We start from the raw sequence: 16014 nt of genomic DNA, 5'->3' as shown, positions 1-16014 counted from the left end.
CTAACTGTTTATCAAAGCGCGCCTTCATTAAAGTGTCAACTTTTAAAACAGTAAAAGTGCTGAAATCAATTTAAAAATGATAAAAGCAACATTTGGTCCAACTCTGGACTATGCCTATGAAAAACACATCAAAACAGATCATGTTCAAATCGGAACAGTTTCAACAGCCGCAATGTCATTTCAAGAGGCTAAATGTACATTAATGTGCTGTACGTTTCCTTGGCCTTCTGTCTCAGCAGAGACATGAGAAAATGCCGAAAAAGCTATTAAGACCAGACAGATGTTTGTGTAAGAGAGAGAATGGTGCTCAGTATGTGTAATTGTTCGGGGAGCAGTAGGCCAATGCCTCACCTCAGCTCTTCCGCCAAAGGCTCAGAAACAATCTCACAAGGTGAGACTGTTTTGAGTCCATCTCAGACTTACCGAAGCCTCTGAGGACACATTTCTCTACAAGGTCTTCAAATAGTTGAGACACGTCAGGGATAAATAATGCCACAGGCCAGTCATTGGTAGACATTGTTAACACTGTTAGTGCCTCAGCATAATCTACAGAAGTAATTTTTTCCATTATTGTGGCATGTTGGTATTATAGTTTAGTCTGGGTATCACCAGACCAAGCTCAATCTTTTAAGACTGAACATTAGTCTGGGGAGCCTGCTCTGTATTTTCTACTGCACAAGAGGTGTAATCAACGGGCATAGTTCAAATGAGTCTGTATCCAACTGGATAGTCCTTCAACCAATCAGACCAACGATGCGGGTGACGTAGCAGCAACAGCGGCATCAACGGGTTGCTGCGCTTCGGTGGCCGCTATGTTGAATTTAAACAAAAAGATGCTTGGTCACTTCTCTATCGTCATCGTGTGAAACCCGCCAATAGCGCGCCAGGTGGATAAGGCAGTTTGTGATTGGTCCCCGAAAAATTGTAACGGAAGCAGGATAGATAAACGTACAGGTTTCCAGTCGCTGGCAGATCGGGTTGGGTTTACTCAGTTTAATTACAGTTGTCACCTGTACTTGCTTCTAATTCCAGATTAGCAAATTTGCTAATTTTGGCCTTAACCCAGTCTTTATGGAATAATTCTAACACTAATCACTAATCAATACAAAATTTATGAAGCAGCCCTTCTACCCGATCTTAATTACGGGATCCCACCATAGACAAAAGCATTGTGTTTAAATGACAAGTACTAAAGATTACACTGTGAGAAGTTTAAACTGTAGATCAGTAATGATGTCGCTTTTCACAGTAATTAAGAAATGTTTGTAGTGTACCAAATTGACTTGTTTTGGCTTTGATGTAACAAACAGGAAGTTAGCTGAGCCATTAGCAATAATGGGTGATATTTACAGTTGAATATTAATTGCGCATACATTCTAGACACAAACAGGATTCTTGACAAGTATTGGTTTATTGTATCCTTTTTTTAAAAAACGTATTCTACATCATTACAACCCCAAGGAGAAAGGGGTGATTTTCTATTTAAAGATTCTACAGTTGTGTTGAAGGTATCCTTGCTGTTATGTATATTTACAATAAAACCAGTCAAATATCACCCTGAACTGCCATGAATATTTATATAAGTGTAGATCTGTACATATACGGAGCCAAACCTGAGGCTGTTATACAACATTACCCGCCTTAAAGTTATGTTCAGCCAAACCAATTTAGCAAGCAACAAATATTAGATACAAAGGATGATTATGACTGAGACCTTAAGATATTTTCCAAAGGGATTATAGTTTATGATTAAAAAGTGCCACAGGTGAGTTATTGAATAGCTTGCTAAGAGAAGACCGTTCTCCCTGATGATGACTATGGATGCTGAATTTCTCACCTCTCTGAAATCATTTAAGCAACTTTTCAAGAGGGCATTTATTTTGATAAATTGACCAAAATCCAAGGGGTTAATCCCAAAGCTTATTCAATAAAATGGATGGAGATAAAACACTTTTGGACTACTTGACTAAATGAGGACTTGGGGAAGCACATGGGTGCACGTGAACACAAGTATAGACAATAATGCAGATTGAAAAAGGCATTATATATAATAATTATTACTGATAATGGTGAAAACGTTGACTGCGGGATTTTTATTTTCACGGGATTTAACATTTTTCAACAGAACAGTCAAAATGTAAAATGAAGCCTCTATCCCTACAAGTCTCAGTCAACAGAAAGGCAGCATGGCCTGGTAACCCTCATTACACAGTGGGTGGCAGCCATGTGGGACCATTCAATATGTCTGCTGCTGAATGATTGCCTGTCCGTTTTCGAGCAGCCTCGTCCCCATCCACCATCTCTAGCTTCACAGGTCAAATGAGACATGGGCAGTTTCCTCACTGACATCCAAAGACATGATGCGGGCACATCAGCTCCATTACTAGTTACTAGCCACGCTTCCCATGAGCCCTTTGGTGACTCACTTCGACATGACATTCAGCTCAACATGCAGAGATAACTGCATGCCAATCATAATTGTATTGGCAGAAATGGATTAGGTGGAACCCTGTGGTGCTGAAAATGCCAACAGGCTGCTGGGTGTCCCCGCTGGCAGCTAGATTACTTTTTTGTTGGATCCACTTTCTCTAACCTGCCTTCTCTACTTCGGCTTTAGTTCGCGATTTCCTACATTTCCCCGAATTTTGCCATCCCCCACAGAGCTCTGTTGATAGGGAAACTGTTATCTCTTTCTCTTCAACAATAGATTTGAATGCTAGTGAAAAACACACAAATACATCAAGGAAGAAACTCTACTTCTTAGTCCTAAGGAACTTAAAAAGTATAGTGACTTCTACTTGTTGATCATAATACGTTTTATTGCCACCGTAACATGGGAGTAGGGCAAACTCTGCAATCAAACAACAAAAATGGGCTCTTAAATGCAGGATCTATAACGGGCCCTGTTTTTTTTACCTTAATGTATTCGGGGAAAGTTCTCTGAGAGGAAGCCTCTCTTTTGCAGGAACACCCTGATCACATTCACACAGTTACACATTCTTGTGTCTTAAGGATGGAAATCTCAATCAGTAAGTCTGATCCCCTCCAAACTCAAATCCTTGAAAAAGATTCTGGATGGGTGGCGATGACATTCAGTACAGATATTCATGTCAACCTCTCAATCAAATGTAATAACTTTGGTGACCTTTTGACTTTTCATCTTGCACCACCATCAAGTCAATTTTCTTTCATTTATCCAATACTTTGGTTTATGATCACATACCTCCAAAACTAATGACATTCTGATCAGCTTCAGCTGTACTTTGGGTTAAGTGCTAATTAGCGAATGTTGCACGTTAAACTAAGATAGCGAACATGTTAAACATCATACCATACCAGTACGTAAACATTGTCAGGGTGAGCATGTCAGAATGCTGAAGTTAGCATTTACCTCAAAGTACCGATGTGTCTACGAACCTATGACTACAAAGAGTTAATAAAATAATAGAAACTGTCGAATACAAGATTTATACGCACAATTTTGCAGTTCTTTGAAAACATTTTAACACACTACATGCAGTCTAGGAGCTGTAAGGTAGTGTAAATATGAGTATATGTGTAAATACAGAGCCGAATGGTTGCAAATCTGTCTTTACTGGTGGTACCTTAAAGATATTGTGCAGCTAGCTGATTACCTCCTGGCCCTTCTTTACGAGTTTCATCTCCTTTTGGTGGTTGTGGAGCGCAGTAATACCTCTACAAGACAATATACCTCCACATTAAGAAGATGTATTGGGTTCCAGACTAGTGTTTCCCATGATGCCTGGGTGCTATAATATCATCGATGCTGTCTTAGGGCTGTATGTCATTTAGCACTTATTGTGTTGCTATTGACCTTAATCAAATTAGTTATAGCTGGCTGCTCCAATTTCAAAATGGACAAGGAATCAAACGAAGCAAAGTGGGAACAATATCACACATTATGTGGCACATTGTGTGCATGTGTTAGTCTGGAGAATGTGAGCTGGAGGCACATCTAAATTCATAAAATTCTAAAGTCAGTTCTCCAGATGGTGTTTGTGTAATTTAAGACCCAGGCAAACGTAATAGATATTTGTTTCTCTCCCCTTCTCTCGCCTGTTTTGTTCTCCTGTCTATAGTGTGGGTTAAATTAATTGGTTGTCAGCACCGTTTATGGTCCTTCATCAATTAAAAGTAGTGCTAGCCTGCCGCCTGATTGTTTTATTTGCACAAGGTACACAGGTATTATCTATTTTCTTCATTCAGGGATTAAGTGGCATTGTTCATTCGGCTGTGTTGAATTAGATTAGAGAACGATTAGCCATATTGTGTTAATGGGGGAGAGAGAGGTGAGGTAATGACAGGAATAGAATATGTGGGAGGATGAATGTTGAATCCCTACAAAGACAGCATCGATTTGTACTTTTTTTAGGTCGGCTTGTGTTTCGCAAAAGACCTCCTGTTGGCCCTGACTACCGTTAAAAACATAATAGACTGCTGCCCCTGAGGAGAGTGTTCAGTACAAAATGTTGCTTTTCAAGGAAAATCTTTCTTCCACACAGACAGAACACAGAAATCGCAGAAAACAAAAACTGGACAGCAAAGCACACCGGAAAAGAGACTCATAGAGTATAGAGAGGAGAAACCGGACATTCAGTTTCTGATAGATGTAGAGAAATAAAAAAAATAACAAGAGACTGTAAATGTAAATGAATAATTCCTAATTGTACGAGCTGGTCAGCTAGATTTATAAGTAGCGAAAATAACAGTTTAGTTATTTCCCCATGTCTCTTTCTAAACCCTGCCAAGCACTTAAGTGCCATGTGTTGGGGCTCTAATAGATTTTTTAAAGTGCTCAATTTTCTTCCCTCTAATGGCAACTGATAAAAAAAATAAAAAATAAAATAAAAAAAACTCAATTCCAGTCTGATAGATTAATTTGGCAGTGGGCGACACACTGTGGGTAAATTAAATCAACTGGCACTGGAGTGTCTTATGGCCATATGAGTCTTCTGTCTTTAATCTACAGTATATACACAGTAATAATGGAATGCCCCCGATAGTTGAAAGCAAAGAGTGGACATCTGGCAGAAACTGTAAGTGGGTTGTTTCAACCTGAAAATGATGGCACTGAAGACATGAGGTTTGCTTTTTCAGGTGGAGCCGACACATCTCAGCGTAAGTCCTGTTCACAGGGGGACTGAGACAACTTCCAGACATACTCAACAGTGATTTTTTTGTATTTTACTTACATTTGTAAATTAACTGATTTGAATCTCACTCTGTCATGAAGTATGGAGGTGGTTGTAGAGTAGAAGGCAGAGTCAGATCTAGCATTATTACCAAAAACAACCAATTGATTTTACATGACCAATGTTCCATACTTGCTTGTGAAGACTGCGAGGTGTGGCTGGAGTGGATTTGGGCTTGAAATAAGTCTTTGAAATTTGGTTCCTACTCCTTTTCGGACAAGTGTTTTTATTTAAGAGTATTTCGTTATTTGGCTTTAAGTACTTTGTGTCTTGTATTTCAATTTATGGGTTTATTTAGAATGAATTCCATGCTCACGCGTTGAACAATTAGAGCTAGCAGTTAGAGTTACTGGAACATTCATTAACACTTGGGTCTTACTTATGTAATTTTGAGCATCATTTCTATTGGTTATGATAATATTGCACTTGGCAAAGTAATAATTTATATCCAGGAACACAAACACTGCCAGATATCTAAACCGTTTTTGGTTGTGGGTAAAACTGAACGTAACTGCACCTCACATGTTGGTATTAATCCCTCATTGCACAGGGAAACTGCTCATGTTACTCTCCCCATCGGATGCTAAGAAGTGAATTTTTGTGAATCTGTTTTGCCAAATGCAGGAGATAAAATGAGACAATGGAAGAGAACAGTGGACACTGTGGCCACAAATGGCAATTGCATTTAAAGGATATAATCCAAGTAGCACCGTCATTTTAAATTAGATGACATTGTAAACTACTGGTCATATAAGACCAAATAAGGTTTTAGCAGCAAAACATGTGAGTGAGTCATATTGAGCAAAACATGCATTTAATTGCTTAGGAATTCAACTTTTGCTATGTAACATTTTTTTGGGGGTAAAAATGACATAGCTTCACTTTTATTCATTGCCTAATTCACACATTTTGTGCAAGCAATTTTCAGAAAATAAAATCTTTAGTGTTATTATTTACCTTGAAAGTAACCTTATTATTCTCAGCAGGCACATTAGGAATAATCAGCAGAGATCCGAGTGTGAATCAGTCCGAATAGCTATAACAGAACAGGCCTGTGCAGACTCTAGCATCCTTGATCTGAAGCAAAGGAGCAATCAGCCTGCATAGGTAGGTATTCTCTTTAATCCAATCAGATGGCATAATCAAGCACAATGCCTGTGATTTCTGCCAGCCCTGTGAGATTTGTTCCAATTGAGCAGTCTGTCAGAGAGGCTTTGATTGCATTTGGAGCTGAGGCTGATTTCTGAGTTGAGGCATAACGTGATGTTTTCTATCTAAGTCCTTTGGAGATTTATACTCACAAAAAGCCCAGAGTTCTGTTTCTGTAAGAGCTAAATACAAATTTGCTTATTTGAAAAGGGCCTGATTTCCAAGTGCTCATGTCAGATATTGTTCATCCCCACTGCTACCCTCTTCCCACAACCCACCTAGAGTACGATCCATAATGGACTTTATGAATGAGTGATGTGTTTCATATAAAAGCCAATTCTTGTGTCTGCAGTGACTAAATGTTATAGAACAATTATCCAACTCACACGATTATCATAGTACCCATGGTTCATCATTCATAGCCTTCTATTTGTTTGCTTTTCAAATCATGCCAAGGTCAGGGGATATCACACTGCTATTTACAACTGTAATGAATGTAATTTTTCGAAAAAAGAAGAAAAAAAAAACAGGCCCTTTTCGAAAGGATTTGGGGAACAAAGCAGTGAATGAACAGTATTTACGGCCACGAGGTTGCATTGACAACCAAGCAACGCAAGCAATGGCATTGGCCTACTATTTGTCCTCTTAACCCAACACCCACACATTCAGTTGAAAAGTAGAAAAGCTTGTGGAGGCACATCACTCTGTGCAGTCGAGCGCTTTAAATACTCATCAGAACCAGAATAGGACTGTTTGCCAAGTAAGTAACACTTAAAAGGAATTTGCCTTGGTGAAGCGTTATGCTTATTAAAAGGAAATAAACAATGAAGCAAATTACTGCAAAAGAAACTAAATTAAGTCAAAGACACGATAACCTAAACAAATATGTAAATATATATTAAGAACGAAACTGGAGTTAGGACATGGTTAGCTTAGCTCAGCATTAAGTAACGATTGGAAACGGGGAAACATCTGGCCATCTGTCAAAAGTTCACATATAACATGCGGACATGAGAATTCTATTGATCTTCTTCTTGTATTGGAACTTCTGTTAAAAAGCACGCTTGCCAAAATGTTGAACTAATCTTGATTAGTCTTGACCTTGGCTTTAGTATGTGTGACTAAATAATTGCAACGTAAGATCCACTTACCGGTACTAGCTTATATGTATTGTTTTAGCTTTCTCAGTATCAGTGAATGGAAAGTGGAATTCTTTTCGCAGCCTCAGGCATTATTTTTTTAACCTGTTTAATAACGGAGAGAATTTGTAATGAACTGTAAAAGCTTTTAAAAAAATAAATGATTCATGATGAAAGAAAATGGGTAACCTTAACCTCTGGATAAAGGAACATGCATATGAATATGACTTCCATTGTGGCACTAAGATGGAGATATATGGAGTGATTCAAGGCTGTGTGGAGGATAAGGGGGAGCGACACAGACACACACACACACACACACACACACACACACACACACACACACACACACAAAGATAAACCAGTTGTGTGAGGGTGATACTGTACCTTGATTGGCCTCAGGGAAGGAGATGGTGGTGGTGGTGGTGATGGTGGTGGTAGTGGTTGTGGCTGTGGTGGGTATAGGGGTAGTGGTGGGAGCATCTGGATGAGAGGACAAATACATGACAAACACGGGGGGAACAAATGAGTGTAAAAAGCAATGAAGATAAAGTAAAGTCAGTGTGAAATAATTTATATCGCCGGTTGATATATTACCAACAGCTCATTGTGTGTCACCGTGCATGTGTGTAACTTTAAGTTTGGCTGCAGACCTTTTGATGAATTGGCAATGGCGGTGCATTAAATATAGAGCACACACAACGGTGACACCGCGACATATCATCGGGTCTTGCACCGACTGAGCTGATCAAAGATTTTGTTGGGAACTTTTCCTCCTTTTATGCCTATTCACGGGCTACAAACCACGACATGAAATACTGACAATAGCGAGCACACAGTTGTTAGAAGTGATTAAATGTCTAATCAGTAACACATGCTGCTGTTGTACTTATGCTGTCGTTGTTATGCACTGAGCTATCTTGACAAACAAACGTGACTGCGCATTCCTAATATCTCCAAGGAGAAGAGTACAACATTGGTGAGGATACTGGCAAAAAAATAAAAATAAAAAAAGCAAAATCTGAAGTATAAACTTTAACATAATTACACAATGAATGAAAAACAGGAGGGAAATAATACACACACAAAACAAATAATAATAAAAAAAAAAAGCATCAAGGAGAGTTTGACCAGAGACCATTTTTCCTCCCACAGCTTTTCCTTTTTTACTTCATTATCCGGGTTAGACTCCCCGCCCTGACACTGAACAGGGGGAGATATCAAAAGTGACATTTTCCTTGTTGCAGTGGCAGGGCTGCACTGATATGAAGCCGCTGGCAGTGCTGCTTGGTTAAAGACCTCCCATGCTGCTCTGATTGCCTGGGAATGGACTGCAAAATCTTTTGGGGTTATTAAAAGGTGCTGAAAAAACAAGTTAGGCCTGGCTGTTGATAAGGAGGACGGATTGTCCACACTTTAATGAAATAACACGTTATAAGAAGGCAAGAAAAGGAAATGTGTATGGACAGAGAAGGGGGAAGAGAGGGAAGACCAGCAGACAGAGTATGTGCTGTTTTTAGCATTCACCATCTGTGTGCAGTGTCACACTTTGTTATGTTATGGCGCATGGTAGGACTTTGCATCATCTATGCTGTGTTATTATTGGACACAACAATGGCTATAAAACATGAACAAGCTGCAGCTGTAATGGTTATTTCTTGCAGGTGGCACAAATGACAGAATCGCAGCCGTTATTTCCTTGCCCGTAGACAGTGTACATCGCCATGTCAATATTTACAGTTCTAAACTGCTGCTGTTACTTTCCCTGCCTTACTTTTGATTCACCTCATAGAGACCTGTAGGAAAACGCACACCAATTCTAATGAGGAGCTGGCCAAATTGTTCATGAGAACAGCCTTAGCTGGCTTACCCCCATTTTCCACTGGGCGCGTCTGTGCTGCGTTCCGGTTTTGTTCCGTCCTCCACCATGCTCTATAACACACCGGTAGTGTCTCAGAAGCAGAGCGTCTTGCCTGCCAGACTGGCAGATTTTATAGAACAATCAGGTGTTTACTAAGCTAGTATCTACCTTCCACTCTAAGCACTCCTGCAATTAAACTCCATGCCTTCTCTTGTCTGGCGTTGTCCTGATAAAAGGGATTTGTGATGTCTATTATGTTTTTCCACTTCCAAGATAAATCTCTCCTTGTCCGTGGTGTTGTAGAGGAGACATAAACGATATTGGGGGCTGTCTTTTGGTAAACTGACTGGATGCTCTCGCTGTTTCACTTCCTGCCCGGCTGTACCAACAGTTAGTTTTTATGGGATATATGTACTTTATATGGTTTAGAAAAGTGCTGGGTTCCATTATTAACTGCAACTGAAGAAGCCGCACAATGTGGGTACTAAAAACTATTTTTTCAGAAAGCTGTATTAAAGTGGGTAGCACCATGATTACTTTTCTGCATTAACAGTCTTTTGTCACATTTATTGTCATTGCATTACTGTAATGACAAACCACAAAGGGACACCAGTAATTGTTCACCAGTTGATGTTCCAAGTGAAGGTATTTTCACTATGAAATCACTACACATTGAAAATGCAATACATCTTGCAGTCACATTAAAAAGATAATAAAATAAATGCTGTTTATAGAGGAGGAGGATGTCTTCCCTCAGGGCACAAAGGTTGTTTATCATTGAAAATTAGTCTTCCCTGAGGGCAGAAGTTGTTCATAGTTACTGCACAAATCTGTTCACAATTGTTAGTTTAGAAAATCATCTATTTTATGCACTTGAAGAAAAATGTATCAAGTCATTCAAACAAGCGAGAAAGGTCAGGTTAGCCCCTCAGAACTCTACCTGATGCAAAAAATACTAATGAAGGCCTTCAGTTGCTTTGGAGCGGTATGCAAAATCTATTGATGTACGGTATGTTTTTTTAATCCATCAACAATTCTGTTCTTTTAAAGACAACCTTGACAATACAAAAGGCTGTACTGTACACATCAATGTGCAGACAAAGGCGGGGAGAAATGATCCATTGGGAAATCGGCTGGCAGATGAAGCCTGAGCTGATGAGTTTCACACATGCTTGAGAGCCACAAAACTCCAGCTCGGGGGTGGTGCTGTCTAATTGGTTTTATCCCATCATGAACTGTGAGGGTCCAGCAGATGTTTGGGATCATCAATGTCAACAACTCATTAAAAATTTAGCAGGAAAAAAAGATTTAAAAGGAAGATTAAAAGAAAGACGATTTTCTGAATACACTTCATTTCTTTTTTGTGTGCCTAGCCTGTGCAATGTATCAAAGAACACTGGAGCTTATTGACTTTCAAATGTGACAGGCAGAATGTGTTTCCGGGCCTTGTTTACTGACAAGGCTTATGGATCAGTGTTTCTGGTTTAAACGAATGGAGCATGGGCTGCAGGAAGCTCTGTGACACAGCTTGACAGGAATCATTCCTGCTGAAGCCGGTGAGTAAAAGAACTCCACATGAGCACCGGATGAGAGAAACACTCTATATCTGCACAGTGCCAGTCATCGTGCACATAAACTATAGGAAAAACCTAAAAATAAACCTACCTCCAGCACAGAGTAATTGATGATAAGTGGGGGAAACGATAAACCAACAGAACTTTATTCTAAAATGTGCCACATAATGACAATGACTTAACTCTCATTAAATGGAAACTAATGCTTAGGCTGCGTTTCATTAGTGTTTCAATATGCCTCCCCTCAGCCCTTGGTATGACGTCATAGCATACGTGGCACAAAGGCCACATGGAGAGCAGAGGGAAAGTGGGCAGGGGGGAGGAGCGGGGGATTGAAATGGAACGCACCTGCCCTCGTTCACTTTCAGCCCAAACTATACGGATCGACCGCCAGTTGTAGGCTAAGCGCTACTGCTTCAAGTTTTTTCCGAACTTAGTTTCTATTAATGATGGCATTCTATCTCTGTTTTTATGTCCATTCTATGTCTGCTTATGTCATGCAATTATCTTATTGTAAAGTATTTCTTGTATGAACGGTGCTTTACAAATATTATTTATATAAAGTATTACTGCTTTTTACATGTCATAAATGCCTGCAGACTAATTTCAATGAGGTTTGGTAATCGGCTGCATGAGTTTCGGATTTAGAAAGTTTGTGATCTGTATCATGGTTTATCATAATGCTTGCATCTCGCAAAAACAGAATTGTTCCATGCATTTACAGATAATGCTGGAAGTAAAGATGTCACACATACAACTATATAGTAAATGAAAAAGTGTAACGTAAATATGAATTGACATTATTTATATTTCCCCTTTTGTCAACTAAAAAGTTGAAATTTATTCATTCAATGTATTCATCTTCTCCTTCTTTGGTGGTCAGCAACAGGAGTTTTGGCGGTTGTACATCACTACCGTGGATGTATTTTCTTGCACCAAATCCAGAGCTGCATGCATTGTGGGTGATATCCACCATCGTTGTTCACTCGCTCGCTCAGCCCTCCGAGGGTCAAACACACCAAGTTCACTTCAATTCAGACAGTTGGAACGACACTTAAGATGGCGGCGGGGATTCCCCCGAGGGCAAGTGCATGTTGAACCACAAATGAAACGCAGCCAAAGTCTACTCAGACATTGCAGTGCAGTATAATATAGTATAGTATAGCATTGCATAATAAAGTATTTTATAGTGTAGTGTGATTCTAAATCCTGCCAGACGCGAACTTTGTGTAATGCTGTTATCTCATCAGAAAGTATGTGTCCCTACATCTAACTGTAATATTGATTGGCTGTTTTGTATCCATTTACTGCCTCTTAGCCCTGCAAGGGTTAACTATATCTGATCCTTCCCAAGGTTTCTTCCATTTTCTTTTTCTGTATTTAGTTTGTGTACGCTTACCATGTCCCCTTCAGGATGTGTCCTTGGCCCCTGTATAATCCGAACCAGTGACTCCTGACAGCTGCTGTGATGAGAGGCTTTACCTTGACTCAAAGTGACATTTGTGGAGGCCAATGTTTTGTAAAAGTGTATAAAATATTGGCCTATTGTGTGTCTTGGACACACAATAACAAATGTATCGTTCAAATACTCCCTGCAGATTTGAGTTTTTGATGTATTTTTGATGTACTTTTTTTTCGAAAGTAAGTTAAGGTTGGGCCTCATGTACATTTTAGAACCCTTATTGGCATATGAGGCCTGATTTACAGTAAGAATGACCCCTTACTGTACAAAAAAATATAAAATGACTCCAAAATCGCAGTTTGAAAATACTCTGCGTTTTGGCTCAAGAGAGAATGAGGATAAATAACATTTGTCACTCTGAGGCAGATAATTCAAAAACTATAAGTCATACTGCTTAAATATATTTCATTTTATTCATATCATTTGCTGAAACTAGACAATAATACCTACCTAATCATGTATGACAAGTACAAATTGTAGGTGTGAGAGCAAGTTATAGAGAAGGGACCAAGAGTACTTTCTCCGCACTCAAGCGATGACATCACCCACTGTAAATCGCGCAATACACACCCATTATAAACATAGAAAAATCCTGAAAGGAACACTAAAATTAAGCAGTGATTTCACAAAAACTGAAAAGAAAAAAAATCAAACTGTGTTTGTGAATGGTTTAAAGTTTGTTTGGCGTCTGTAGGTGAAATTACGAAGGAGGTGAAACATTTTTAAGTAAGTGGAAGAGGATGTGAAGGATTTGAAGCCTGCTCTCATTGACTTTCATTGTAAAAAAGAAAGAACATTTTTAAAAGCTTAATATCTTTGAAAAGTATAAATAGCAGAAGAAAAGTTGAAGAGGAGGAGCAATGTCCTTAAAGGGATACGCCACTGTTTGTTGAAATAGGGCTCATCACGGTCTCCCCTAGCTGTAGATAGGTGGGCCAACGCATTTTTTGTGCATGCATTGTTTTAGTCCAGTGCAACACTGGCAGCGCTGCCGCTAGTTAGCTTAGCGTAGTGAATGGAATCCTATGTTGCCGGTTAGCATGTTGTGAGTAAAAGTGAGCCAACAAAAGACAAAAAAAACAACCTAATTACATGCACTGACACAAAAAATGCATTGGCCCACCTATCTACAGCCAGGGTAGACCGTGATAAGCCCTATTTCAACAAACGGTGGCGTATTCCTTTAAAGAGCTGAACAGTTTGATATTTGAATTGTTTTTGTAGCTGAACGTATGCAGAAGTTAGAGACGACCAAACGTACGGAATAACACAAATAAAGAATCGAATAACAATACTGTGAATGCTGCTGAATCAGCATTCACACAATAATGGACATAAGACTGAATGGTATTTTCTCCAAGCTGGGTTATTTTGGAATCTCTACATGGTGGAAACACAAGTATTGTGTGGATTATTTGGACATAAATATATTGGGGACATTTCGAGTAGAAATATTTGGTGTCTACTTGCCAGTGTTTTTGAGTGCAATCAAATACGTGAAATTCAAGATCACAACCACGGTGACATAATCCTTCCATATGGCGGTGGAGAGATGAATGTTGGGATCTAAAGTTATAGAATCTTCCCCCAAATTACCACTGCAATGTCATAAATGAATATGGGACAGAGAAATCCAAGTGTTTTATAAGAGACAGACTGAATTACAAAACATAACTTCCCTGCAAATTTGTTTTGGTAGTGATGAATTACTTTTCCTCCTCATAACATTTTACACCAGCAATTGCACTTCCACTCAAGTGCAATTTCAGCAAACTAAGAGCGCTTGCAGCTTGAATAGTATTTTCCGGGACACTTTGCACTTCTGGAATAAATGTTAGATGCCACTTAAAGAGCTAACAGTGACTTGTGGAGAAACTCCCATGTGCTTCAATGGAGAATAAGTGTAAAGTAAATAGGAAGGCGACAGAGAGCAACAGGGTCACTAAACATGCTGCTGGTGTGCAATAAAGCCAGTGCTGGTGAAGGAGCAGGGAGGGAGAGAACTCAGTTATTGGGTAAGCAACAGCCTGTAAACAACTTAAAACCCCTCGGCGCTTGGTCTCACTCGACTGCGAGAGGAAAACCCTTATGGTTGTGTTTTCATACCCTGTGAAGTAAGAGCTGCAGTGAGAGTTAGAGCAGTACATACCGCATTCTTTTCGCTGTTAACATTGTTAGTGTCAGCCCCTTTCACTGTGCTCTCCATCACTTAGGGTCACAATACTCGAGAACCAGATGTATTAGATGAGATGCTGGCCATAGCTGCGTTTGTTCTGGCTGTCAAACAGACTTTATCATTAAATTAGACAGCTGTAATGTACAGTTTGGGAGCTTGCGTTGATGTTGTCACTGTTTTTTTACTTTTTAATAAAGAAAATTGAATCTTAACATAGACATGTAAACACCTCTGTTCATTTCATGGCAGCTTTTGGGGTATTGTGATGCATTAAAATTGTTGGGAGGATTTTATCATTTTTGGATTCTTCCTTACCTTGCTTGCTGCATTTGAACTTTTTTTCTGATATAGCCTGGAGATATGGTGGTTAACTTTAAGGACTACAATTAGCGTGTCTTTATTTTTCAGTCCAAGGGTTAGATTTAGTGGAGTGGAGTGGTCACAAAGTTTCACTTGTTTCACTCACTTTGTATGGGGGTACTGTATAAATACACAGAGTAGGACGCAAGCACCAATCCCTGTGGTGAATTGCATACATGTTACCATGGTTACCAAATGATCTTGTACAACTGTAGGCTACAGATCACTTACAGATCCAGAGATCGCTTTGTTGACAGTTCACAATCAGCTGGTGGATTTATTAGTTCTTAACTATATCTACTTTCAGAAAATCCTGTGGGTATTTCGTTTTTGCTTTCAATCCTCGAATAAACCACACCTGGAAGCCGACCAGATTTTCAGGCAGTCTTGGTCCGGTGGTTTAGTCAGCACCAGAGTTCCATTGACTGCTTTCACACCAGCCCAAATAAACCATAATTAACAGCAAACGCTCCAGAGTTGGTTTAAAACAACTGCATTGTCTGCGAAAGCACTATAGAAATAGCCTGGTTGACAACAGACCTTTCTCAGTTGTAACTGAGAGTGGGTCTGGGGAACGTTCATTCACAGCTCAAATGCCTCTGGGCGCAATTGGATAGTTCTTCAACCAATCAGACCAACGATCCGGGTGACCTAGCAGGGACAGCGGCATCAACGGGTTGCTGCGCTTCAATGTTGAATGTAAACAAAAAGCTGCTCGCCGTCGCTGCGCTATCGTCATGGTGTAAAGCCCGCCTCAACGGTTGTGACTGGTGCCTCGATTTGGAAAAATTGGAAATGGGCTTAAATGGGCTCTTGGCCAGACTGACTTGCAGAACAAATCTCAAATTTGCCAGAAGTCCGTCAGGGTTTTCCCAGGCTACTATAGAAATAGAATGAGAGTAGAACGGACATTGAACTGTTTCCCCTTGGTCATTTGACTAGTTTAAAAGAAATGGCGCTCAGCACTGTGCATCGACTATAGAAATAGAATGACTTAGCCAACTACAACAGTCACATTTCTTTGCAACGGCACACATAAAAATGTCCGCCCTTCTGACCATCCAGCTATGTTGATTTGAA

The 16014-nt window shown here is 39.7% G+C and overlaps 1 protein-coding gene across 5 annotated transcripts in view; it reads right to left on the bottom strand.

Moving 5' to 3' along the window:
- The window catches only part of cadm1a (cell adhesion molecule 1a), a 414371-nt gene that overhangs the window by 39624 nt on the left and 358733 nt on the right, over window positions 1-16014 (bottom strand). For 3 of the 5 annotated variants that reach the window (XM_039777288.1, XM_039777290.1, XM_039777289.1), the window contains one exon: window positions 7889-7984. The exons of the other annotated variants lie outside the window; for them this stretch is intronic. In XM_039777288.1, coding sequence (XP_039633222.1) covers window positions 7889-7984 — 96 coding nt within the window. The remainder of the gene's footprint in view (window positions 1-7888; window positions 7985-16014) is intronic. 5 annotated transcript variants of the gene reach the window in all.

The sequence above is a fragment of the Perca fluviatilis genome, chromosome 16, assembly GCF_010015445.1.
Source record: "Perca fluviatilis chromosome 16, GENO_Pfluv_1.0, whole genome shotgun sequence".
In the NCBI taxonomy this organism is placed as follows: Eukaryota; Metazoa; Chordata; class Actinopteri; order Perciformes; family Percidae; genus Perca; species Perca fluviatilis.
Note: the sequence above shows the minus strand (reverse complement) of the source record. Positions and strands in the feature narration are given on the sequence as shown.